Raw genomic sequence first — 26,690 nt, forward strand, 5'->3', positions numbered from 1 at the left:
TTGGTGTCCACACTCTTTCCTGTTCATGTACATACATTCTGTATTTTGGTGATTGATTGTTACAGAATGGGTATTTTTCACCTGACAGTTTACCATGCACATATTTCTATGTTAGTATATATAGATCTGACTCATCATTTTTAATGGTATCAGCTTGTTCTTTGGTTTTAATTTTTGGTAGATAGTTCTCTACATATACTTAATTTGGGGCTTTTAATGACCTAAGAGAATGCCTGAGGTTTGTTTTTTGTTTCTTCTTTAAATAACAGCTGGTGGTGGTGGTGAAGAGCAGGCCTGACTCGAGCCTCGTTTTGAGCCCCAGGTCCATGAGTTACTGGTCTTGTTACCACGGACGAAAGACGTACCCTCTCAGAGCATTAGTTTTTTTATCTGTAGAGAGGATGATGCCTATTTAGTTTAGGAAGGGTCTCCAAGGAAAGCAGAAACACAGGAGTTGACCACATGGGGAGAGCCAGGTGGGACCAGGGTTAGCAACCACAGGAGGCCACTCACCCCACGGGGATCCCAAGGGAGGAGCCATGGGTGGGGGTCACCCAGCAGAAGCTGCAGCAGTCCTCCAGGCTCCCACCCCCAACACAGGCATAGCGGGTGTCCGTTTACCACTTCCACCGTCCAAGGAGGGAGTGGGTCATAGTTCCCTTGTCCTCATTGGCGAAGTTGTTAATCACATCTCTCTGGATAGGACTCTGTGTTGCAAATGGACAGACAGGTTAAAGGAGTGGAAATGTGACATGAAACCATTTTCCCCTCTCACCCATTGCTCTGTAGGCAGAAGGTTCGTCCACTGCCTCTTCGGGCAGCCAGCTTGCTGAGGGAAAGGGGAGCCAGATTGGCACTGTTCAGCCAATCCCGTGCCTCCTGTCCATGCCCACCAGGAACCACATGGACATCACCACCCCGCCCCTGCCCCCCGTCGCGCCTGAGGTTCTGAGAGTGGCCGAGCACCGGCACAAGAAGGGGCTGATGTACCCCTACATCTTCCACGTCCTGACAAAGGTATGCACAGGGGCTGTGGGTGTGGCCGTCATCTCACAGTGGTCACTCCGGTGGAGTGTGTCCTTGTTCCTTTTGGAACTGCTTTTTATCTTACAAGCTACTCGAAACAAAGTTCATTTTCCCTTTTCTAAACTTTGAGAAAAAAGATAGAAATTTATACTTATAATAAAAGAAGAACTTGGGAAAAGTCTTATTTTCCTCTTCAATTTAATACAAAATATTTTTGAAACTTCTAATTAACGGCACGTCATGTCATTTTCTAATTTGTAATTTTACTCTTTTTATTTCTAATTTCAAAATTTCCTACATCATATTTATGCTATAGTGTCAAGTTAAATTGTGATGTCACATTCAATATCTGATTTATCATCTGTCCTAGAAATACCCAACTTCTGAGTGGCTGATAGCAGTTCATGTAATTCGACTTGTTCCTCTACCTCACTGAGCACTTATAGCAAAAAATGGAATACAGGACCTCGTCGATTTATTATTATCTTACTAAATGTATGCTTAAATAGATATACAGTGTGGTAGTAATTGTTTCTGAATCTTAGTGTCTTGAATAGATCTATGTGTACTTAAATTTCCTCAATGATTTGTAGTCTTTATGTTTATAATCACAGACCTACAGTTTAACAAGTTAACTTGGTGACCAGATTTCTCATGCAGAATTGGTTCATTACTGTATGTATATTTAACATGTTTTCATCAGTATCTATACCACCATATATGATCAAACTTTTTTCTTCCTATTTTCTGTAGTCCATCTATGGTTTGTAGAATGGAGTCAGTAAATACAAAAGTCACTCCCATTCCACAGCACTCCTGAGCTGGACTTTAACTGTTAATTGACTAATTTGAACTGCTTACTTTTATATTTTATAAATTAAAGGACATGAAGAATATTATATTTTATAAAATAAAGAAAAATATTATATTTTATAAAATAAAGGAAAAGAAGACCAGTACTACTTATTCAGGTCCTTTAACGTATTTTTAAATTGTAATTGCCTCCAAGTCTCATCTGTTATTGACATGGGTATGCATGTGTGGTATCACTTCTCAGATTATGGTTATAAAGTAAACATTTTATTTTTCAGGTCCAACATAATTTATAAGGGTAAGTGAAAGTTACTGTTGCAGGAAAAGGATTTTGCTAAGCTTAAAGGGACCTGAGTTTGGGGAAGATTGTGCTCTTTCTCTTTGTGGTTGTTTGGAATATGAGGTCCCTGGACTCCCTGCTGTTTGTGCCTTACCATGCTGGTGGATCTGACTTGGGGACTGTCGGTTAAATCAGTCTGAGTGATGCAAACTGCCTGTCCTCCTCTTCGGTACTCACTGATTTCAAGGGCAAATACTGATAAAATCACTGTGGTTGAGAAAAGTGAACTCGACTATCTTCTGATTTTAAGGTGCCACCTAAAATTTTTCAATATATTTGGGAAAAGTTTAGACTAAAATGTGTGCTGTTTTCTGGGAGCTGAGTAGCTCTGGTATTAAATTGTCCAGGCTGAGACATTTGCAGTGAAGTGAAGCTTCATAGTAAGAATGTAGAGAATTATCAAAGCCTCATAATATTGAGAGAGTAATAACTCACTAGATGAGTGTTAACCACATGTAGGTACTAGATTAATGAGTATGAAGGTTCTGATAAGGGAAAAGACCAATTTTGAAATTAAATTTATGTGAAAGAAAGAGTAAATGCAATGACATAATTAAAAGTATGTACCAATAGAGTTAATATACATTGGAGGTCATAAATATATTTTTATGTTATGAATATACATAAATAAAATTCCTTGTGAAATCTCTTGAGACGTACCTTGATAGCATAAAATATTCAAGACAGGACCAGGGTCTCAGGTGCAGGTGGTCGTAGCAGTCATTTGTCTCCTGGAGCCACAACAGAGCCCCTGCTGTGTTGGCAGAGGTGGATGGGGGTGATGAACAGAACGGGGCTTCCTTCGTTTTCTGCCCCTAGTGACCATCATGCCCTCTCATTCAGTGTGACGCGTCTGTTGAGTACTTGGTGCACTGGGGCAGAGGCCTGATACATGCCGAACACTTTAAAAATGAATAACGCTTAAAAGAGTTCTCTTAGGTAGATCATTTTTGTGTATGGTAATTTTTTATGGAAGAGCTTGGTAAAGGAAATTTGTGACTGTTTTATTTTCAGGATGCTCATTTCTTGGATTTTATATAGGTCATTGAAAATTATGAATTTCATTACATATGGCTATCTTGACTCAAATAAAATTTGCCACTTCTCAGCGTTTTCTATTCTATTTGTTGTCTGATGTTATCTATCTAGACTGTTTCAAAGACTTTGGGATCATCTACATGGTTTTCTTTAGTTCTTGGTTCCAGATTAAAAATAAAACAATGTAGATTTTATTTTGACTCTTTGAGCATACGTTTTGACGACAACCTGCTAAATGAACTCTTCCTACACATCTTGATGTAGGCAACTTATTAAGCAATTGATTTGGAATAGAATTGCAATTTCGTTAACTGGAGATAATACAGTATATTTCTGTGAGTTTATTGTAAATTCAACATGAAAAACGTGCAATATTATTCTGCTTTCTTCCATGCAAAGGGTGAAATCAAAATTGCTGTTTCTATTGAAGATGAAGCCAGCAAAGACCTGCCTCCCGCCGCCCTGCTCTATAGGCCAGTTCGTCAGTATGTTTACGGAGTCCTGTTTAGCTTGGCAGAAAGCAGAAAGAAAACTGAGAGACTTGCTTTTAGAAAGAACAGACTTCCACCAGAATGTATGTACTGTAAAATCCATTGTTTGTTTTCCTCGGTACCTCGTAATCTCTTGTGCATTTTTAAAGCATTAGAAGGATCGTAACTTGAGTTCGCCCTGAGAGTCCCCACATAAAGGAGGTGGGCTTCATTGGGGCTCTTAGGAAAGGAGGACAAGCCACAGGCTGTTTTCCTCAGTAGCATCCCAGCAATGGTGTTCATTCAGTAAAATGATGAAACAGCAGGTGCATGCTTTAAACTGAACTTTGATCTGGAAACAGTCCTGATGATTGCTGTCCTGCTGTGGTTAGCATGTCCCAGGCAGAGCAACAGCAGTGTCTGCTCTGCTGTCCACGAGATATGGTCCGCTCTTTCCAGAAGTCAGTGTTCCTGGGGAGGTCCCACCAGCTGTCCACAGGGCCGCTTCTGTGCAGTTGGTGTATTGCTGCACACATCCCTGAAGCTGAGAGGGGACTTGTAATGATTTCCCTCAGAGACCTCTGACTGATCAACTCTGGGGGTGGAGGGAGAAGTGGAAAGACAGAAAATGTTGTTTGAAATTTTGGCAAAAGTTGAGGTCAGAGTATTCCCTCTTCTAGTGAGCCAGTGTAATTTTGGGGGGAAAATCATGCCTTTCTGTTCTAGGTAACTTTATCTACTAATGTAGGGAATGTAAAAGTCACTGTATATTTAGTAGGAAATATAGAAAAGTTTCACAAAACATGCAGTCTAAAATAAGAATATTATGAAGTGTGGAAATTGTAGATTACTAGATCGTCCTCTAAACTAAGGCTATTTACTGACAAATCACCTTCTTGTATGGCAGCTCAGTGCAGGCCTGGTAACATGGGTGAAGCTGACCAGTTCAGGGACAAGTGTGGGAGTGGGTCTTACCTTTGGAACTCAAAACTAGAGAGATTCTCCAATGCTAAAAACTCAGTACTATAGATTCCTAAGGTTTCTATTTCTAATTACTATGAGACAATTGTGATTCTGTAAGCCTTTAAAATGAAGCCATCTGTCACTACCCTTACTTGAAGATAGTCGTACTGAGAGTGGCGTGTGACTGTAGCTGGAGAAGGTGATGCCGGCTCTGCAGGGCCACCTCTAGCTGATGCTCCTACTGCCTTGATCAGGGCTGTAGGCACCATGTGAATACCGAGTGTTGTCAATGGACACTCTTTTCAAGGGCCCAGTACGTTCCAGATGTACAAATCCTCATTCTTTTCTCACGCTGTGTGATTTATTTGCTCAGAAAAGAAGGACCTTTCTAACTTTGCATGGGATTGGTCAGTTTTCTGTGCTGGCCCACCCAGGCCACCCTGGCTCCGCAGCTGTGACGTCCACTTCAGTTCACCTCCGTCTTCGTCCCTATAGCCCCTTGGGTCTCTGTTGGGCGTAGAATGCTGAGTGCTGCAGGGTCCCATGCAGCCCCACTTCCTGCCATATCCTCAGCTCCACAGCACCACATTGGCTTTCATGGTGAAAGACTGTTTCTTTCATTTGCTTGTATGTTCCAGAAACATAGTTATCTTTATGCAGAGACTCCTCGGGAGCTTTCAGTGGTCACAACCTGGAGACCCTCAGGTAGATCCCAGGTCGGGCTCCCCTTTGCAGTATTCACAGCTTCATACAGCAGCCTGAATATGGCTGGTGTGCTCTGTTCATGCCCTCAGCGGTCGGCAGTGTGCATCCCTCATGTCTGGTTCAGGGAGTTCTGTGTCACAGGTGAGCTGCAGGTGCCAGGCGCTCTCAGGAAGTAAGAGTCTTGGTCTTTTCTGCCCTGCTGCCAGTCTGAGGGTTTAAAACACTGTGGAACACAGAGCTGGCAGCACACAGCATGCTCCACTCCCTCATCATTTAATTTGTACCTGGGTGGTACAGGTGTCTTACTGGCCTGGGAAAGGCTGGCCTGTTAGCAGACGATAGGGGAAGCAGAACCCAGGGGAGAGTATTAACTAAATGGACCAGCATCCTCTGAACATAAGCAAGAGAGAGGCACATTGTGGTGAAGGGCTGAGTGTGCAAACCACACCATAGGGCCTGATGCTGCTCTCGCAGAGAAATGACAGGGTCAGTTTGCCTGTGGCAGGCTAGTTCTGGCCGGGGCTGGAGGGCATGGGGAATGGCATGATCAAAGAGAAGAAGAGAAGAAGGGTGGTATAGTCTGGGTGACTCAGATGAGCTCTGTGAGGCTCTGGATGGAGGTGCCTTGACTTCATTTGGAGGGGGGGAGGCACAGGGGAATACAGAGGAAAGGAGGAGAAAGGTGTACTAGTGTGAGGTGGACGGGCGAAGGGTGAGGTGAGTGGGAGAAGGCCGTAGCTTCAAAGAGAAGTTGGCAGGCATGTCTTTTTCCTTTCCTCCTGCCTCCACTCCCCTCCCCACTCCTCTGACTTCTTTTTAAGGATGGGACAGACACAGTTGTTTGTCACTGCTATGTTACTTTTGGCTAATGGGAAACACTGACTCTTATGATGCCACTGATTTAGGTTTCCAAGCCTGAAACATCTACTAAGTGACGATGCATTTTACTATTCTTACTGAGAAAATGCTGTAGCTTCCTGATGGTCTGGATGAGATGGGAAAGCAACAATGTCTGATCATGCCAAAAAGAGCATTTTCTCAGGAGTTCTTGGTTGACAAGATTTGAAAATATGTTGAAATCTTGTTTTACCTACACTTATTCTTAGACCATATGTAGATGAAACGAAATCAATGGCACTTTGCAGGAGATTCATAAACCACGTGAAAGTGCACCGTAAGGTCCTTGGGACAAGTTTGTTTTCCACATGCCCGCTGGCTTTGCTTTCCACTTTGGTAGTCTGGTAACCAAAACCAAGCTATGTGGGTTCCAGGTAAACCCACCTACTCAAGTAGGTGATGCAGCTGCTTCTGAATGTGAGGGTTTCGATCTAACGTGGCTTCAGAATGCTGCGCGCACAGATGCATTTCCCTGGTGTGGTCACTGTGACAACCAAGAGTTTTCCCAAGAGGGCTTTGATTTTTAAAGTCATTATATGATTAAAGTAGGATAGCTATAGTTGGATCCTTAAAAAATTCCAGCCTTTGAAAATCATATTGAATTACATGCTGGCAGTTTATTTTTCTATTCTTTTCTGTCCATTTCTAGGTTCTATCATTTTGCTTTTAGGAAATTAATAAGAATACTTGTTTTATTGTGGCAGCACGCTACTGAAGTCACTATTGTGGAATTCGAAATCCTACCAGTCCAATCAGAAGACTGTTGACCCAACACAAACAGACTCACCCAGATGTGTTGGATGGTGATGGTGGCAGTTGCTTTGGGGAGAGATGGGAACAGGGACCTAGCTGTCTCTGTAGCTGCTGGAATAAAGGCTGGGCCTGGAGACAGGCGCCTGGGTCTGAGCCAGCCCTGGCCTCGAGGCCTTTGTGTGTGAAATCCAGATGGCGTGGCTGCTTCTCAGATGCACTTCTGCCCTGGAGTCGGCTCTGGCCTTGAGTGCCCTATTGACTCTTCTCCCTGGGGGCGCTCCTCAGCCACCTGGGCACTGGGGTTCCCCCAGGTACTCCCCAATGGTGAAGGGGCCAGAAGAAAGGGATCAGGTTCTAGAAAGACTATAGGATAAGGAGTCACCTCATCTATAGCTGAACTGCTAAAATTCCAGGAAGTGATTTGTGAATTTAAAAATTATTATCCACTTAATAAAACTGGCTTCTGTTTTCTGCAAGTCTCTTCAGTTCCTCAAAATTAAGTAAAAAAAAACCAGGCTTGGGAATTCCCTGGCGGTCCAGTGGTTAGGATTCCACTGCAGGGGGCACGGGTTCAGTCCCTAGTCAGGGAACTAAGACCCTGCAAGCCATGCGGTGCAGCCAAAAAAAAAAAAAAAAAAAAAAAAAAGCAGGCTTGTAGAAAATAGATGGACATAAATTATAGACACGTGAGATGTAGTTATGGAAATAGAAAGCAAGTTTATATTATACTATTATACTATGTTTATATTTACTATACTTATGCTATATTTGTATTTCCCCATATTTATTCTCTACTTTTTAAACTATCAAGAAAAGCCAAAAGGAACATTGATTTCTTTTTCCTGGTCCACTTTGCTTTAGAAATTTTGTTAGTGCCAAATAATTGGGACTGCTAATTGAAAATAAATAAGTTAAATTTGTTCATTGTGAATTACATTATAAAGCAGAATACTATAACATGACCAATATTAATTAGCATGCTGTTTCAATATGTGTGAAAATTGGTTACCATTATCATTTTTTTCTTATGATTTTATGAAGGCTGTTTATATATTAATCTGAATTTCTTTATTCTTCAAAGCTTTCCAGAAGTAGCATTAGCAAACTGCCTTTTCCTCACAGAACTTTGAGCAGCTGAGCTCGAGAGACAGCTGTTGGGGAAGGCACTGTTGTGTGACAGGCAGTGTTTGATGGTACTCTTTTGGATTAATGTTTATGTCATAGTTCCTTGAGCTTTGGAGTTTTTAATATAGTAGGAATGACATAAATGGGAAGAATGAAGACTAAGAATAGTATTTACCACATGTCTATAACACCACGTAACACCATGTTCTATGTGCCCTGTGGCCTACTGAGCATGTATATGTTTGTGGACAGTAGGATACCCCCAGCCTCAGATATGAAAGGTTTAAGGAAAAAATTCATAGTCTTTTACTTTTGAGAGTCGTGGAGGGTGCTCACAGATGCGTCAGCTTGAGGAAATGGGGGACTAGCTAGTTGGAACCCCACAGCCTGTACACAGTGCTGCTTGGTAGTTAACCAGCAGTTTTCCCATTGGAAGGATTGACCAGCTGTCATTGCATCCATTTTTCTGTTTCTGCCGTGATACGAAGGAACTAGAGTTTTGTTTTTATTTATTTGTGTGGTTTTGTTTTTTTTCTATAACTCCAGAGGAGAGCTCAGGGTATAGAACAATGGCTCCTCCCCCAGATACACACACTTGCACAGACACAGACCAAAGGGTCCAGTTGGCCATAGTATTGGAAGTTGTCTCCATCTTTTTCCTTACCTGTAACCATATTGTGTGTGTGCTACAACTCTCACTCCTAAGCCCTTACAGCAGGCACTGCTAGTTGCTCATGGTGCTCTGGCACTGAGCTTAGAGACATACTTCATCATATGGCATTATAGGCAGCCGCCACCAGTCAGTTGGAACAGGCTTACAAAATGAAACGTTCATTATTCCTGGTCTGGGATGGATCCCAAATTCAGCATTGTAACAGATTTCTAAGGTAGCTGGTTGTTGTATGCGTAAATGTGAAAATAGTAGATGATTAACGTCTGATGGAAAACATTGGGTTTTTACGGACAGCTTAAGTTTTAATAGTGTTTTATGTCTGGAAATTGTATTTGAAGAGGTACTTCCAGTAAAGAAGCTGCATTATAAATTTAGCTTCCAGTAATACAGAAAACTTGTGCCCTGGAGTTGTTTTTGCCAGTGTAAAAATTCAGTTTAGTTTCAGGTAAGGAAGACAATCTAATATTCAGTTTTTTTGAAGTTGTCCACTTGAAATCATGAGTTTTCCTGTCAGTAGAAAAGACGAGATAAATATTTATTGATGGTGACACACAGAACATTTATTCATGGACAGTAGCTGGATTAGCTAACCTCTAGGATTCTCTTATTCTTGTTTTAACAAGGCAGCATGAACATGTCTTTCCAAAATGGTGCCTTCACAGAGAGGGTTTTATACCCCAGTGCTCTTGTCTGCATGCACTTGGAGTGTTCTCATAATCCAGCCGCCCCGTACCATCTGGATAATCCCTGTATAACCAGTGGGTTTTGCAAAAATGATAAGAGCCCAGATTACTTGCTGTTAGCTGGCTACTTTGCATCTGCTTATTCCTGTGAGCTGAATCAGAGACCGAGCCTTCCCTCCTGGGCAGCAGCGACTTGGGGAGAAGCCTGGAGCCAGAGGGAGAGAAGGTACCGTGTGTGTACCAGCCACCCCAACGGGCAAGCTTGTAACACAGAGGCTGCCATGTGTCAACCCGAAAATGGGATGTCCCTTGGAATTAATTAATCTATAAAACACTAACCTTTAATTAATCTAATGTAATGAGCCTATACAACATAAGTTGATCTCACACAGTTGAAAGCACATAACAGGTGCAAGATGCCTTTGTGTTTCCTCATCTGGATTGTGCTACAGAGTGAGTTGTTGGCCTCTTTTTTTAGTGCCTAGTTCCAGGGCTGGGCCAGGGTGAGGCAAGTGAGGGACCCAGGCCTCAGAATTTAAGGAGACCCTTGTTCTCACACTGGCACGTGGGAGTTGGCACCTGAGCCCTGGGTGCCTTTCCTGCCTCACCCAGTGCATAGTAGGTGCTCAATAAATATCTGTTAGGTGATTGGCCAAAGGTTCCACAGCTATTAAGTGGTGGTATACGCAAAAGATCTCCAAGTTTTCAGTTTAAAAACAGATAAATGTTAAAAAAAATAAAGCAAATTGGAAGCATCTTTGCTTTTGGAACAAAGCTTTTTGTTACTGCACATTTATTTTCTCTGATAAAGACATGTATTTCCTAAATTAGATATGAGCAATTCTTGTCATGAATAGTGCAGATAAGGAAGCTACTATATCTGATACCTCCTTTACAGCTGCAGCCTCCCCTGCCCTGTCCTGTGCTCCTGGTGGGTATGGACTGCATGTCCCTGCTAGTATTGGGGCAGTCCTTTCTCTAGGACACGGGAGTTCATGAGCATCAGCTGGCGGTCCTCAGGCACGAGTGTGCTCTCATCTGTAGCCTCTACAGGCTGAACAGGATCTGAGCACACAGCATCATGCCAGGTAAATTCAGGCATACTTAGGTCCCTCAGAGCCCCAACTAGTGTGGACACAGCTGTCTAGGGCAGCTTCAGGGAACACTCAAGTGAACAGACCCGCTTGTGAAGGGACTGCTGGTACCTCTGACCTCCACTTATCTTCGATGTAGGACATGGAACATAAAGTATGTATAGGTCTAAGCATTCTGAACTTGAGAATGAAAATCCTCCACCAAAAATTTATTTCTAGAATGAAAACAATGTAATAAAATGATTGCTAAAAATTATTAAAGAGAGACAAGAGCAGAGCTGACAAAGGGGAAAGAAATAAATGGATGAAGATGAAGACAGCTTTAATAAGAATGCCTCTCTTGAGAAAACTCAAGGGAGACTCCTGGCACTATAATCTGAGTTTTTTAAGATGCAGTAAACTTATGCTCTGTGTGCATGCGTGTGTGGTGGGTGTGTGTGTGTTTGTATTTTGGGGGAAGAAAGTGAGAGACCTTAGATTAACTAGGTTATTAACCCAGATTAACAACCAAAGATAAAATCTAATTAGTTCCATTAAATAAATCTTTGCCATCAAAATGAAGATGTTACATAGAAAAAATAGATTTATGCATTTTTGCTTGGGGGGGCGTGAAAATGAACTTTGTGAACTGACCTAATAGAAACATAACATTACTGGTTGTCTTGTAACCTCCTTCCACCTGTTTTCTTGGGGCTGACAATGTGCCAGCCTCTCAGACTGTAGTTGGGACAAAGGTGGGTGGGGTGTACTGCACCTAGGAGGGCCCTGCGGTGGTGACGGCCACCCTCTGCGTACGGGTGGGCGACGTGTGGAGCTGTGCGCGCCGGAGGTCGGCAGGAATGGGGGTGAGTGCTAGATTGTGAGTCCGAGGACAGGGTCTGCTGGATGCTGGGGACCTTATGAGTTTGTGTCTGGCACCTAAAATATAGATAAATTCAAAGACACATGTATTTATATATACATGTATATCTCTGTTTTGACTTGATGGATTTTAAAACAAACATTTTAAGTTTAAATTTTTTTTTTAACATTTAAACACTAAGGTATCCAAATGTAAATTAAAGGGATTTCCCAATGACAGAACAGTTACTTTTTTGTAAGAAAATTTTCAGAAACTGTCCTGACTTGCACCCCTGCTCAAGCAGCCTGCTCCTGGGAGTTGGGGTCCGTGCAGAATGGCCGCGTGGCACTCCTCTGCAGCACACTGTCACCTGACTTGACTGGGGTTGATTGTGCAAAAGCTTGCTTTCCCTGTTGCTAACAGCTGTGTATATCCAGGTATCTGACTCCTGAAGTTCTTCGTGACATTGGAAGAGATGATTGTCTTGCCTGATTCTGTTCAGACTTGGGGTGGAGCTAGAGATGAGCCAGTTAATCATTTAATTTTGTCAGGATTTGGGTTCTTCACAGTCTCGGTTTGCCTCAGGTGTTCCTTTAGGGAAAATGAGCCCAGGAAGGGGGTATGGTTCTTTGGATATAATTGATGTATCCAAGATCACGTTAGAATCATAGCACCATCCTGGTTTCTGTATCAGCTGTCAGCCATGTGAGGGGAGGGTGGGGTATGCTAGCAACTCTCTGGGCCAGGGGCTCCATGGGGCCCTGCTTCAGTTCTGATGTTTATTGACCACAGTGAGCTGTTTGTTACAAAATTCACACCCAAATCTGATGAAATTGTTTACATCAGTGCACTTCGGTGAGAAATTTTAACATATTTCTCTGCAGTATGCTTTATCTCCATTGTTTTCCTTCCCCCGTCACAGTCTCTCCCTTAAGTTATCTGGAAATTATGTGGGAAAATGTGCATGTTTGTGTGTTTTAAGAATTAATTGATGCTAATAGTGGTAAAGCTACGGTGGATAAAAGGTCATTTTTTTGTATGAAATCAACTTAGTACTTCTTGATTTTTTTTTGAAGTGAAATGGGGAATTTTACAGTTTGTCTTCAGTCCTGCTGAAGAGAAATACTGGGTAACGACTTCACTTGGGATTTCAAAACATGGACTGTCACTTCCGCTTGCCACCTCACTGGGCCTTGGGGATCTCACTACATGGTAGTTTGTCCCTGCCAATCTTTAAAATAGACTTTAACAGTTATATTTGTTAAAGTAGGAGGTCCTTAAGTAAAGTGGCTACCAAATGCAAATTATTTCTCAGATCTAATTAGTATGACATGTAGAAAAAGGTTCAATTAGGCTCAGTAGTTCAATTTAGCTATCTAAATTGGATTTTCCATGGATTTCTTTGATAATCACATACTTTCTGTAAGTTGTACCCATTGTTATTACTAAAACTATTAATGGATTTATAATATTAAAACAAATTTTATCTAACATCCTTGATTTATACATATTAGTTATATGGGGAAATCTAGCTTGATTTGATTGAGAAGAAATTTAGTGGTGGCCTGACTGAAAATCTGAATGAGTCACCGAAGTTCATAGAGTAAAGAACAAAATGAGGATTAGAGGTGAGGATTGATGACCGATGGCTTACTAATGAGAGAATCCATTGTTATACCAGAATGACATCTTCATACTGTAATTATTAGAGCTGTTTGTTTTTGTTAGGCTTAAAGTAGCTGAGATAGGGCATAAATGGTTCTCTGATTTTCCTTCCTGTAGTTTCACCAGTGATCATTAAAGAGTGGGCAGCTTACAAAGGGAAATCTCCGCAAACCCCAGAATTGGTGGAAGCTCTTGCCTTCAGGGAGTGGACCTGCCCCAATCTGAAGAGACTCTGGCTGGGGAAGGCAGTGGAGGACAAGAACCGCAGAATGAGGGCCTTCCTGGCCTGCATGAGGTCAGACACACCAGCCATGCTCAACCCAGCCAGCGTGCCCACTCATCTCACGGTGCTGTGCTGCGTCCTACGGTAGGTGCTGCTGGCCGTTGCCTCAGCCGCTGTGTGTTCTCTAGCAGGTGCTTGTACAAATGCCTCTCAAAGACGCTTTCTGTATGAAGTAGGTGGGGGTTATTCCAGATGAATCATGTTGTCGGTTGAAGTTTGTCCTCATCTCATATTTTCATATATTATAGAAATATAGGCCATGTAAATGCAATGTGGATTTGAATTGATGCTATATAGTATGTTTATAAAATAGGTATATTTGATGAACCTGTATTTTATGCAAATATCATAATGATTTTAAACATAGTTTATCCTTTAAATGTTAAAGCTTTTGAAGGCTATTGGGGAACTATATTATGTATTATTTGTAATTATTCTTTAGGGAAAATGTGTGTCTTCTTCCTCCTTCATTTATTTAACCATATGTAGATCAGTATGGACTCGTGGTTATCTCTCTTCCTAGGGTTATAACCTGATATAACCTTGTTATTTGGTTGTTCAGTTTGTTCCAGCTCAGACCTTGGGAGTTCGTTCAGTGGCTCCTATGTCCCTTGTCCCCCCAGGATGTCCTTGCTTTCTGGCACCACAAGATGCCCAGGCTGTCCTATATCTGCCCTGCCCTGGAACCTGCCATCTCTAAGGGGCTGGCTCCTGCCTTGGAGAGAGGGGTTTAAAAACCTAGATGTGGGCACTCTGTGCTTCCAGACCCTCTCAGCCAATGGGCCACAAATGCCTATGTGGACACTGTTGGCGTTTTGGAGTTAATTTGAATTGGCATGCATACTTGAATCAGGTGAATTAGTTTTTTGAGGGTTTTTTTTTGGAACCAATTTCAAACTTAGGAAAAAGTTGCAAGTATAATACAAAGAGCTTTTTTTTTTAAATACTTGATTTAAAAAAAAAATACTTGTGATTTTATAACAAACAAGGACACTGTCCTATGTAACCACAATACAACCATCAGGATCAATCAACATTAATACTTTATTTCTATCTTAACTTCAGGGTTTGTTGCAGCGCCTCCCTTTGTAGTTGGAGGTGAAGTCCCATTGGTCTTCAGCAGATGCTGGTAGAGGGCAGAGCTGTTCCTCTGCTCCTCCTGTCTCATCCATGCTGTGCATCTGTGCTCTGACCGCTTGGCAAAGGGGGTGTCTGCCTGGCCTCTCCAGCAAGGCCGTTCTGTCCCCCTTGTAACTAATACGATTTCATGGGAGGCACTTTGTGTAAACATGCCATTCCTCCTCAGACTTCAGTGTATTTATAGCAACATGGGCTCCTGGCTTCATCAATGACTTGTGGTCCACTACTGCCATCGTGTAATTTGGTGCTCCACTGTCACCTGTTGGGCCAGTTGTGGGCCTTGTCAGTCTGGCCTCCATGTGAGCACTTCTGTGCAGAGATTCTGACCTTACCGTGGATGCCCCCTTTTCCCAGCAGCCCTGGTTTCTAGTGATGGGGTCAGTATTGGACACCAGGCTCTTGACAGCAACTTTGCTGCTCCCAGACCTTCCCCAGTGTGCATACAGGCACACAAACAACTGCATGTTTGTAGACTTCCGCTTTCTGATATCTTCAACCTGCCCATCCTAGCTCTCCCTTCCCATGTGTATGGTCTCTGGCCCTGACAGACAGTGAGAGCCTGGGGCCCAGCTGCCATACAGGTCGTCACCTGCCCCAGCCCTGTGTGTCCCATCCCCCTGGGCTGGCCCCTTCTCCATGGTCCCCTGACCCCCACTGGGTCTCACCTGCTTCCTGAGGACGGGGGCAGAGCTTTAGTCAGGTGTTTATTTCCTGAAGTTTCTTACATTCATAACCGACTTTAAGGCCAATAACTTATTTAGAAGCCTTTCCTTAATTAAATTGAGGTTGACTAAAATTAGCATACTGTATCAGTTTCTTATCTTTATCTCCATTGAGGATTAGCTAGTGGGAAAGACTAGTTTTTTTGTTTTGGTTTTAGAATCCTCTTCTGGTTTCCTCTGATGGAGAGTTCATTTTATATTAGCCAAAACGTTAAGATTAAGACTTTGGGTGCTCTAAGATCAAATTAGCAGTAATGATTTTGGTTACTTTGTTTGTGTGTCTTCCAAGTTTAAAATGATGTGTGGCCTTTAATCTAGTGGGTGGACAGCTAACTGTCTACCATGTACCTGACCTGAAGGTCCCGCTGGGCACTGAGTGAGGACGATGTGTGCTGTGCCTAAGGCTTGTTTGGCTGCCTCTTGGCCAGAAGCAGCTGTACATTAGTGCAGGACAAGCCACTGCTGTGTTGATGTGAGCACAGTGCTCACATTATTTCATGCTCCTTGGGATGGCGGTGCCTTCACGTCTTGTTTCTCCATGCACTGGGCCTCCTGGGACACTGGGTTGCCTGGTGGTCTTTTTATTTTATATTGGAGTATAGCCAATTAACAGTGTTGTGATAGTTTCAGGTGCACAGCAAAGCAACTCAACCATACACATACATGTGTCCATTCTCCCCCATACGCCCCTCCCATCCAGGCTGCCACAACATTGAGCAGAGTTCCCTGCGCTATACAGTAGGTCCTTGTTGGTTATCCTTTTTAAATGTAGCAGTGTGTACATGTCAATCACAAACTCCCTAACAATCCCTTCCCTCCACCCTTCCCCCACTGGTAACCATAAGTTCATTCTCTAAGTCTGTGAGTCCACTTCTGTATTGTAAATACATTCATTTGTGTAATTTCTTTTTAGATTCCTCATATAAGCAATATCATACGATATTTCTCTTTCTCTGTCTGACTTACTTCAGTCCACATGACAGTCTCTTGGTCCATCCATGTTGCTGCAAATGGCATTATTTCATTCTTTTTTATGGCTGAGTAATATTCCATTGTATATATCTTCTTTATCCATTCCTCTGTTGATGGACATTTAGGTTGCTTCCATGTCTTGGTTACTGTAAACAGTGCTGCAATGAACATTGGGGTGCATGTATCCTTTCGGACCATGTTTTTCTCCAGATATATTACTGGGCCCCACTCTTTGTCTTTGTCCTTGTGGCCCTTCCTTGGTCATTACCCCAGAAACAGCTCTGCTTCTTTTAGGCACTGTTCAGATGGCCTTTGGAAAGTCTTTCCAGATTTCAGGATTGTCCTGGTCCCTGTTTTTATTTTTGTGTGTTGTTTATAAAAAACGTACTCATTTTAGAACTTGAAAAGGTTAATAAATGCAGCTAGTAATCTCTCATTTCACCAAACCTCCTCCTGTGCTTATCTCTGTGGTGTCGAGAAGCTACAGTGAGTGCAGCGCAGGTTCCCTCGTACTTGCTACTCTGGTGGAAGCCAGAAGACATGCTTGGTTGTGCAGACTGTTGTGTGCATTGTGGGCTTGGAGCCATGGAGTTTCCCACTGGGAAAGACTCACAGTTTCAGATCCTGAGGAGGAGGGGCTTGTTGAGGCGAGGTGGTTGGGGAGAGATGAGAGAGAATGGCTTATGGGACCAGTCTCGGGGATTTGGGGCCAGGACACCAGTAAATGGGTTGGTCCACTTCTGCTAAGAGAATTTGTTCTACCTTCATGAGTGTTTTGGGCCACAGGGACAAGCAGGTAAAGAAGGATTCCCTGCATGGCTTCTGTTTGATTGATGGGTATGACCTGCTGAGAACGTGGGGTGAAGAGTGGGAAGGGCATGGAGCAGGGGGTTGCGGGGGGCGGTGCAAATGAGTAAGAGGGTTGGTGTATGTCTCCAAGGGCCTGCCAAGGACAGGCTGTGGCCTGGGGCCAGTGGCCCAGTGGTCTTTCTCTGGCGAAATTGGAGCTGTGTGACAAAGGTCTGCTGAGGATGGGGGAGGGGGCAACAAAGGGCAGAGCCTGTGTCCCAGATATGGTAAGGCCCTGTGGAGGCCACACAGCATGACCCTTGGCCTTGATGGCTGGGGCGGGGCAAATGTCAGCAGTCACAAGGTTGGGCTGTCATCCCAAAGGCTCTCCCCTTCCTTTAATCCTTTTTTTTTTTTTAACGTAATTTCAAACTTGAAGAAATTATAAGATTAGTACAAAAAGTTGGTGGCTATTCTTCACCCAGATTCCCCACATATTAACCTTTTACTGCAGTGGCTTTCTCCTCTTCTCTCCATGTGTCTGTGTGTTTGTCCTTAATCCCTTGAATGGAAGTTGTGAGTATGATACCCCTTTACCCCTAAACTCTTTATGTTTCCTAAAAACACAAGGACATTATCAAAATCAGAAAAATAATACTAATACATCTGATCTACAGATCTTACTCAGATTTCTCCTGTTATCCGAATAACATCCTCTGTTAGCAACAAAATCTTGCCTTGTGCTTGCGCTCAGGTGCCTTGTCTCCTCCAGTCTCAGGAAGCTTCTCGTGTTTCTTTGGGTTGATGCAGAGATGTTTCTGAAGAATAAACACTGGTTTGTTTGCAGACCAGGGATCTGCAGATCATACGTCTTTTAGACAGCATGTGAACTGATGCGTGTGGCTGCTCCAGGAAACTGTGTTTAAAAACAGGCAGCCAGCCCCTGGGTGCAGTTTGTCAACCTCTGGGTAGACTATTTCTCCGTCTAGATTTGCCTGTGTTCCTTCGCAATGAGATTCCGCTTCTGCCTTTGGGGCAGGCATACCCCAGCCGGGAGGTGGTGGTTTTCTCTATGCTTTCACTAACGATATCAGCACCCATACAACAGCAATCAGGAGAATGGGGGAAGAAATGGCAGTCACATCTCTAGAAATCCTTGTAGTGAAGATGAGGAGGGGCCAGCATCTGAGCAGAGGTTCAGTGTGAGGGTGAAGCAAGTGTCCAGAACAGAACAGAAAGCAGCCTTTCCTAGGGTACAGCTGAGACCAGACAGACGAGGTCCTTATCCAAGAGAGCTTCTGAGAAGACAGACTGAGTTACGTTCTGGAGGAACTTAATAAATAAAATAAGGGAGATAGAGGGCTTGAGCCCCCAAACAAGTGCAGGCTTTTCCAACACCCCAAGTAGCATACCAGGGTCCAGCTCCCCATCTGTGCCAGTAGGAGGCAGACCACGTTGGTCCCCCAAGTGACGTGGAGACCTGCTTCTGTTCCAGCTTCCGTGCTTCTAAAGGGTAGTGAGAGGAGAGGTGACTAAGGGGGAACTGCAGATACCCTCAGACTTCCAGGGGAGGAAACTTAAGGCCCGACCCAGGAAGAAGACATGGAAAAGAATGTCTAGAGAAAACTGAGAAACACAGAGTGATTGAAAACACTGTCAGTGCACAGATAGGAAGAGCGTGAACACGTGAGATAAGCAAGGGTCAGTTTTTGCTGCTCTCACCTTTGCCCCCGACTGCAGTGCCATCGGTGCCATCCATGTTCTATGGTATTTAAGCTGTCTATCTATGTACATGCATATCTTTATGAACACACTTCATACTCTTTCTACATCCAGAAAGTCTTTCTGAGGACTTACATTGAAAAAGAGATAAAGGGTGACTTTGTTAAAATGTAAATGGAAAACCAAATGGAGGAAATGGTAGGTATTCTAACCCAAAAGACTTTTCATTGTTGCAGCTGAACTGACTGCTGAGAGTCTTTGCTGCCAGAAAAACCAGGAAAGATCTTAAGAAAACCAGCCTGTCCCCAAAACAATCTTTTTCTGATTCATAATTTTTAAAGAAACATCTAGCCTAGGGCTAGGGGATGAGGAGGGGAGTTAGTGTTTCATAGATCTGCAGGATGAAAAGAGTTGTAATGATGGATGATGGGAGGATATCTGTGCAACACCATGAATGTACCTCATGCCCTTGCACTATCCACTTAAAAATGGTTAAAGTGGTAAATTTTATGTTATGTGTATTTTACCACAATTTTTTAAAAATAAGAAATAAAAGGGTTGTATAACATGGATACTTAGGCAAAGAACATTGTATATTGAGCAAAATCTTTCCACAGTAATTTTTTTCAGAGAAAAGTAGGGAGACTTTCTTCAGATTTGCTGTTTCTTGCATCAAGCCCTGGTAAAAACTCAGTAAGACTTTTATTTAAGATTTTTGGCACTCAAACAGTTGCAAAGGGTGTCATTTTTGTCATTGTAAATGTTGACAGTTTAATGAAGTAAAACTTTTATATCACTCGAATCTAAATACCATACATCCACTGTTTGTTTACCTTGAAACTGCATGCCCTTCCTGCTTCTACTACATAATTTTACCATGAAGTATATAAGCTCTGTGCCTCCACTTCCCCATCTCTACAATGGGATAGTAATGGTTCCTGCCTCAGAGTTGCTGTGACCATTTGAGGAATCAGTGTGTGTAAATGCTCAGACTAGTTCCTGGCACCAGCAAGCACTTTCATTTTTCTATTGGGATTTTTATTGAAAATACTTCTCTTAATCAACTGGATGAAACTTCCTCCTTCACCTTTTAAGTTTATGTTCCTGTGGATGGATGTTAATTATTACAGAAATGAGAGCGGGCTCTGTACCAACTCTGATGCTGATTTTTGTTGACTTAAATTTTAAGCACTGAGAAAACTTTCTCAGCAGACAGTACTGGAAAGAGCTTTGTTAGGCATGTCACAGTTCTCCAGACTCCTTTTAAGCTATTTGCCAGAGATCACATAGGGATCTATGTATCTCCAGAAGTTATTTTTGGTGATCATCTGGCAACTTGGCTAGGTCATCCTTCAAGTTTGCTGAATGCAGAGACTGGACATGCAATGAGACTTATGACTAAGTTCTTAGTGGTTAGCCCTTTACTCTCTCACACCCAAATACTATTTGGGATTGTGCCTTTGCTTAATGTCCTGGAGGTTGTCACTGGGGCAGTGCCGTGCGGCAAGGTGAGTAAAGGGAAAATGATTGGCAGAGAAAAGGGACTGTGGACACCTGGCAGTTCTCAGGCAGATAGTACAAATGGAAGTTGAAGTTGTAGAAATTGATTTCCCTTTAGCTGCTCACACCAGAGTGGCCCCAGTAAGTCTGTGTGTCCCCAGGGATTGCAGGTACCAGTTCTGAAGGCTGAAGCTTTAGTTCTTGTCCCTGCTGTCCCTTCCTATTCCACTGCAGAGCATTCACCTGCCACTGCCAGAGCCCCTTCTGTGCAGACGGTTCGCACAACACTTACTCTTCATCAGGAGGTAAATCTTGCTTATTTGGACCTAGGGCCTGCCTCCCAGGTATCCTGTCTTGAATTAAAATAGATAAATCATACAAATTTGCGCTTAACATATATTTTCAGGGTTTCAGGGTAAAACTTGTGCTTAACTTTTACCTCACAAAAGTAAAGTTGTATCAAAAAATCACTTACCAGCTGGTTTGCAGTGTGTTTAAATTTAGTGTTATTTTTAATTACTCCGAACATTCTGATCAGCCCAGGTGATGGATTAGGTTTTCACTTGTAATTGGCATCATCCAGTGAAAATAGAAAAGCTGGGTAAGAAATCCATATAGGCCTCCTTAGCTTGTGTCATCCTGAGTCTCCTTAGAACCTGAACACCAGGTTATGCATGTGACTGGTGACTGCTCCATCCTGACACCAGGCCTTCTCTGTCTACCCGCTGTAGGTATATGGTGCAATGGCCTGGAGCACGGATACTGCGTCGCCAGGAGCTGGATGCCTTCCTGGCACAGGCGTTGTCCCCCAAACTCTATGAGCCTGATCAGCTGCAGGAGCTCAAGGTAATTGACAAGCCTCATTCCTTGTTTTGGGAAGTCTTGTTTTGGAGTTCTGTGAGACACAGCTAACCTCACCGAGGAGTCACTCAGTGCACTAATAAACTAGTAATAAAAATGACGTGAACTTAGAGCCTTCAGGGCAAAAGGAATTTCCTTCCCGGTTATGGAACCAGTCAAGTCTACTTTTGTTCGATAAAGATTTTCCCTTGTTTACCAATGGGTGTTTATTCTTGTTTTCCACATCAGGAAATAAACTTGCCTTTTATTTCAGGTGGGGATCCCAAACCCTGGGAGGGCTTGGTCCTAAGAATTTACTAACATCTGGCCAGGATTCTTTTTCTTGTTTCGTTCTGTTGTTCCTAAATACAACATTCGTTTTCTCTAAAAAATAGTCTTTGCCCTCCTAGTGTTGTAAATCCCTTTTAAAAAAACCACTTGAAGAACAATGTTATATCATCATCCCTGTGCCCTTTTAGTCAGCATTTAACATCGTATTCCTTTTAATTTTCCCTTCTAGTATTCCTTTTTTTCTTTAATTGTTTTGACAGTATTAATTTTCTCCATGTTGTCACCTGATTTTTTGGTGTGCTTATCTTTTCAGTGCACTTTTATTAGTCACTGTGTCCACATGGCTGTACTCGCTTTCTAATTTCTACACTAAATTTTAGAAAATTCAAGACTTTTCAGAGTTAGCTAAATTAGTGGATCTGCCTTTTCTTTTTAATGTACAGGGTTTTGTTTTTTTTCTTTGCCATTGGTTTGGGTTTTTTTTTGTTGTTGTTTGTGTTTTTTGTTTGTTTTTTACAAAATTTGATTTGTAATCAAGTAATCTCTTTTGACAAAATCGCCTTCACTTTTAGATCTTTTTGCCATTCTTTATGAAGGCGTTCTTTCCCTGCAGAAGAGTTTTAGGCTCATTTGATGGGTTTTCAGTATTCTATTGTTGGGGCTCAATAAATCTCTGGTTTCCCCTAAATTACTGAGTTAAATTCAGTAATCCGGTGTTGACCCTGAACTGTGTGGAGCCCATGTCATTTGTGGTCGCCTTAGGCTTCTGATGACTTTGAAACAAGCTAAACTAAAGACAGCCAAACTTAGGAGAATCTACCTCAAATTGTATTCTTTGTAGTTTAAGCTTTTCTGTTTGTTAGGCAGAAATTATTTTTTTAAATGGTTTTGAATTTAAGTTTTCATTCTAGAATATTTGGCCGGGTGTCCCCCCAAGAGGCTGGTACTAAGTGCAGGCTCTCCCTCCCTGTGTCCTAGCGTGTGGTGCCATCACCAGCATCTTCATCAGCAGACTGTGCTCAGGGGTGTTGTAAATACTTTTACTAGAGTGTGGTGCCATCCCTCTACCTCTACTTCCTGTTTCTCTTATTTAGATTATTACATCAGTATTGACATCCCAGTTCTGAAAATCAGACCGCCAGGTATCAGGTATGCCCACCAAGCCTTATTCACCATCAACTTGCTTTTACTCAAAGTTCATCTTCTCCCATATCCTTTTCATTTTTGGATCAACACATAGGATATAACTTTTTGAAAGACAGTCGCACTCTAAGCTTTCATTTTGGTTCTTTTGAGGTCTTAGTGCTTTCATAATTTTCTCCTGATTCTTCATCTAAAGCCAGGCGTTTCTAGAGCTGTGTTTAGAAAGACCCATTTTATGTGCAGTTACTTCAGGCCCACCACTATCCCTTTGGGTCTTGCTGGTCTGGAGGTCTGTGTTCCTTTCACCAAGGACAGCCTGCATCGTTAGTGCTTCATTCACGAGCACCATAAATTCTGAAAGAGCTGGAAGGGAAAATAACAGCATTCATTGGGGGGAAAGATAGTTGGGGGTTTTTTAAGATCAGAGATCCTCTCAGCTATCAGATAGAGAACTGATGGGAATAATCATTATTTAAATGAACAAAAATCCCTATACAGAGACTGAGGGTCCCAAAATTCAGTGATAGAAAAGTAAATTTCAAAATTGCTTTCTCACTTAACCATTAAAGTTGTTTTGATATTTCAAAAGCAATGACGATGCTTTTCTATAAAATACCATTTTCCTGTTGAGGATATAGTCAACTCTTGATTTTTGTTGTTGTTTTAGGGGCCGTTATCCAGTTTGTGGATTGCCCAGATCCTGTTTTTCTGCTCCCATTTTTGTCCATTATATGCTTTGAGAATAAATAGGAGAAGAGAAAGAGAAGACCTAATTTTGAACAGTTTGGCCTCTTGATGGCTATTCTGTTAGGAGGTTTGGTGGGAAAAGGTGTTGAAACCGTTGGTTTAAATGAATTTGCAAGAGTTTCGTCTTGTCCGGTCTCTGTCCTCCCGCCATGACCCTGAACAGTTGAGTGTTCTGCGTGGCTCCTTGAGGATCCATGACAATGATTGACAGCCCTCACTTTTTCCCTGGTTTCTTTTTGTGGCGCTTCTCCTAGGTTACCAGCACAAACATAATGACTAAGGTAAAATCAGCACTGACGCTGTGTTTGGAGGAGGGCGGGTGAAGGATGAGGAGAAGGACCTTTGCACAGTTTTAATATTTATCCAGTTTCTTTCTCCCTTGCTTTTGACATCCCTATAATTGCCTTAAATTCTTTTAACAGTTTCACATGCCAAGTGCAGAATTAAAAGATGGAAAATGAAGAGCTTTAAAGACAGTAGTAGGGACGTGCAGCATGTCTGTGATACCTGTAAGAATTGTTGTGCGTATAGGTAAATATGACAAATCAAAGTAAGAGTCTGTTGCCCAGTAATTAGAAGTTGGACCAAGTAACCTCAGTGGAATTTGGTTCTTGAACTAATTGGCCAGAGATACATTCTATATTTGTATTTCCTGTAAGATCATAAAATTTTGTCACTATTTTTCTAGTTGAGGAACTTTGAATAATGGTGAATATTTTATCTTAACGTGGTATAAGAGAATGAGGTTGGAATGTGAATATTGCAACCATTTCTATGATCAAGGGTTCAGATTCTGGTGCCACCAGATCAGTTTTGTGACCTTGAGCTCTCTGTGACTCAGTTTCTCCATCTATGAAATGGAGTACTAACAGCAGTATCATACATAAGATTGTTGAGATGTTAATGAAATAGTATATGGAAAAATACTTAGAGTGGTGTCCGATACATATTTGTTAAGTGCCCCGTAAATATTAGATAGTATTATGTGTGTAATTAACATTTAGGGAATGAAATCTAAAACACCACGTAAAGTAATTAAAAGTTTTTTTGAATGAAGTGAAATCCACACAGCAATTGAGATTTTATTCACATTATTTAGGCAGTTTTTATTTTAAGAATTTTTCTCTATTGAATTAATGGTAGTTGTTATTTCTAAAACAAATTGACTTGAAAATCATTTTTTAAACCCGTAAAAACACAGTTCTTCAACTAATGATGAGGCCATTTAAAATGAATATATATGTGTGTGGATAATGTAGATTTATCCATTCCTCCCATCCGCTCACTGGGAGGTTACTTGTTCTAACTAGGGTGCTTCCGTGTTCCACGCACTGGCTCCCATTTCTTAGCCTCAGCACTCAGATGGCCATCTGCCCAAAATGGTTTTGAGCTATATTAGTTAAATAAGGGCTAAGGGTGGCTATGACCAACACCACCAGTGACTAAGAAATGACAGCAGTGTCGGATTTCACCAGAAGGACCCTGCTGGCACTTTGTTATAAAGCAGACGTCTTTAGAGCAGCATCCATCGGCACCATCGTTCCCTTCCCCTCAGCCTTGACCTGGTCCTCCCTCCTCTGGCCTGGAAGGCTGTGGGCTGACAGTGAGAGAGCGGCTAGAGGCCTGGTTGCCATCGTCCCTGCAGAGGGGCCGGGGGATGGGTTTCTGCACAGGCAGCCTCCGCGCTTGGACTGGCATCGCTGCTGTGCCACTTTCCCACAGCGTCAGTGTTTAGGGAGGAGAAACTCCCTCTTTCTGCCTCAGGACTCAGAAGAAGGGAGTTTCCACTTCCTTTCTGCAGTGCAGAGAAAGGCAAGGCCAGTGGGGATCTAAGTAAGTTAGGTGACTTTTATTTTTTTTTTTTCCATTTTGACCCTCTTTCTCTCCCCTTTCTGCTCATAAATGTAAAAAGGCATCAAATTCTATCATCCTGACCCCACCTGCCCTCAACTGAACATGTTTATTAGTTCCATTTTCTGACACTACATTAGAGAAGCAGGAGCCAGCAGAGGTGGGCTGGGAGGGGTGGACAGACTTCTCCAGGTTCAGGAAGTTCTTTACTGCATTGACTTCAAATTTAAAAAAAAAAAAGGGGGGGGGGAGGGGGTTGGAAAACACAGTGTTAGCTGATAATGGGGAATGTTGACACTGACAGCACAAAACATCAGATAATCATAAATTCATTAGTATTTGGCACTGGAGTCATCTTTTTTATCTTTAATGAAAAGCCAGTTTACCTGCCACAATTAGGCATTGCTTAGTTTGGTACCCATAAAGACTGCATTCTCAAGATACCATCACCTTAGAAAATAGCGTGGAAGGTGGGAAGACAGAAACCAGGACAGTTAAAACTCAGTCCTGGATAATCCACAAACAAGGTCCTTCACAGATAATCAAGAGTTGACTGTATTTGTCAGTGTTTCTTATCCTACACATTAGATGCTAGAAGAAAGGGCTGTGTGTACAAAGGAAGGCTCACAACACTAACGACTGAGTGAGCAGAACCCACAGATACAAGTCTTTAGATTCTGGTAGTCTGCATGGTTCAAATACAATGTTTTTGCTGTTGTGTTCTTTCATTTATAAGCTATCCATTTCTCCTAAAACATTTTGACAGTCTCATTAATAAGTTGCTATCTAAAATATTAACATATAAAATAATGTAAACATAAAGTACAAACTTTAGAATGAAATTATACCAAGTAATTTTTTAAGATAACTGCTCGAAAAATGCAGAATCTTAGTAGAATATTCCTTTTTACAACATTTCTATTAATATATTACCAGTGTTTAGAATCTTCAGTGTAAAATTTTATTTCGTAAATGAATTGTGGGCTTCTTAACTGCTAAGGAGACTATTAATAATTTGTTACTTTGTCATGTGTCCACCTTAAATACAGTATTACTTTATACTTGTGTAACTCTTTACAAATTCCAAATTGAAATATTTCAGTATGTTTATAAAACAGTCTCTTAAATTTAAATTTGTTAAATAACATAAGTCTTTCTGTTCAGACAAGTCAGTGTTAAGTCACCGTAAGGTAGTGATAGGGCTGCTTATGGGGCATTTGGTTGAGGGGTGTGCTCATTACGTGTGGAGAGTTGTAGTCAGACATTGCAAGAATTGGATACTGTAGTACTCTTACTCCATAGAAATCACTCTTTTCCATTTAAAGATTGAGAACCTCGACCCCCGCGGCATTCAGCTGTCAGCTCTCTTCATGAGTGGCGTGGACATGGCCCTGTTTGCGAACGACGCGTGTGGCCAGCCAGTGCCCTGGGAACACTGCTGTCCTTGGATGTATTTTGATGGGAAGCTCTTCCAGTCCAAACTCCTCAAAGCAAGCCGGGAAAAGACCCCACTCATCGACCTCTGTGATGGTCAGGTCAGTTGCAAGAAAGCAGGCTGGTTGGGGCAGGGAGGAGCGGGTGGCCACCTACAACCAGAATGAAAT

General features: G+C 42.2%; 1 protein-coding gene across 4 annotated transcripts in view; it reads left to right on the forward strand.

Moving 5' to 3' along the window:
* The window catches only part of FAM120A (family with sequence similarity 120A), a 103,991-nt gene that overhangs the window by 64,041 nt on the left and 13,260 nt on the right, over positions 1-26,690 (forward strand). For 2 of the 4 annotated variants that reach the window (XM_036856771.1, XM_036856772.1), the window contains exons 9-13: positions 790-1,017; positions 3,617-3,791; positions 13,204-13,453; positions 20,946-21,060; positions 26,412-26,621. In XM_036856771.1, the coding sequence (XP_036712666.1) occupies positions 790-1,017; positions 3,617-3,791; positions 13,204-13,453; positions 20,946-21,060; positions 26,412-26,621 (978 nt within the window). Of the gene's footprint in view, positions 1-789; positions 1,018-3,616; positions 3,792-13,203; positions 13,454-20,945; positions 21,061-22,439; positions 22,495-26,411; positions 26,622-26,690 lie in introns of those variants that run through there. The other 2 variants (XM_036856773.1, XM_036856774.1) reach the window with 2 other exon arrangements.

The sequence above is a fragment of the Balaenoptera musculus genome, chromosome 6 (genome assembly GCF_009873245.2).
Source record: "Balaenoptera musculus isolate JJ_BM4_2016_0621 chromosome 6, mBalMus1.pri.v3, whole genome shotgun sequence".
Lineage (NCBI taxonomy): Eukaryota > Metazoa > Chordata > Mammalia > Artiodactyla > Balaenopteridae > Balaenoptera > Balaenoptera musculus.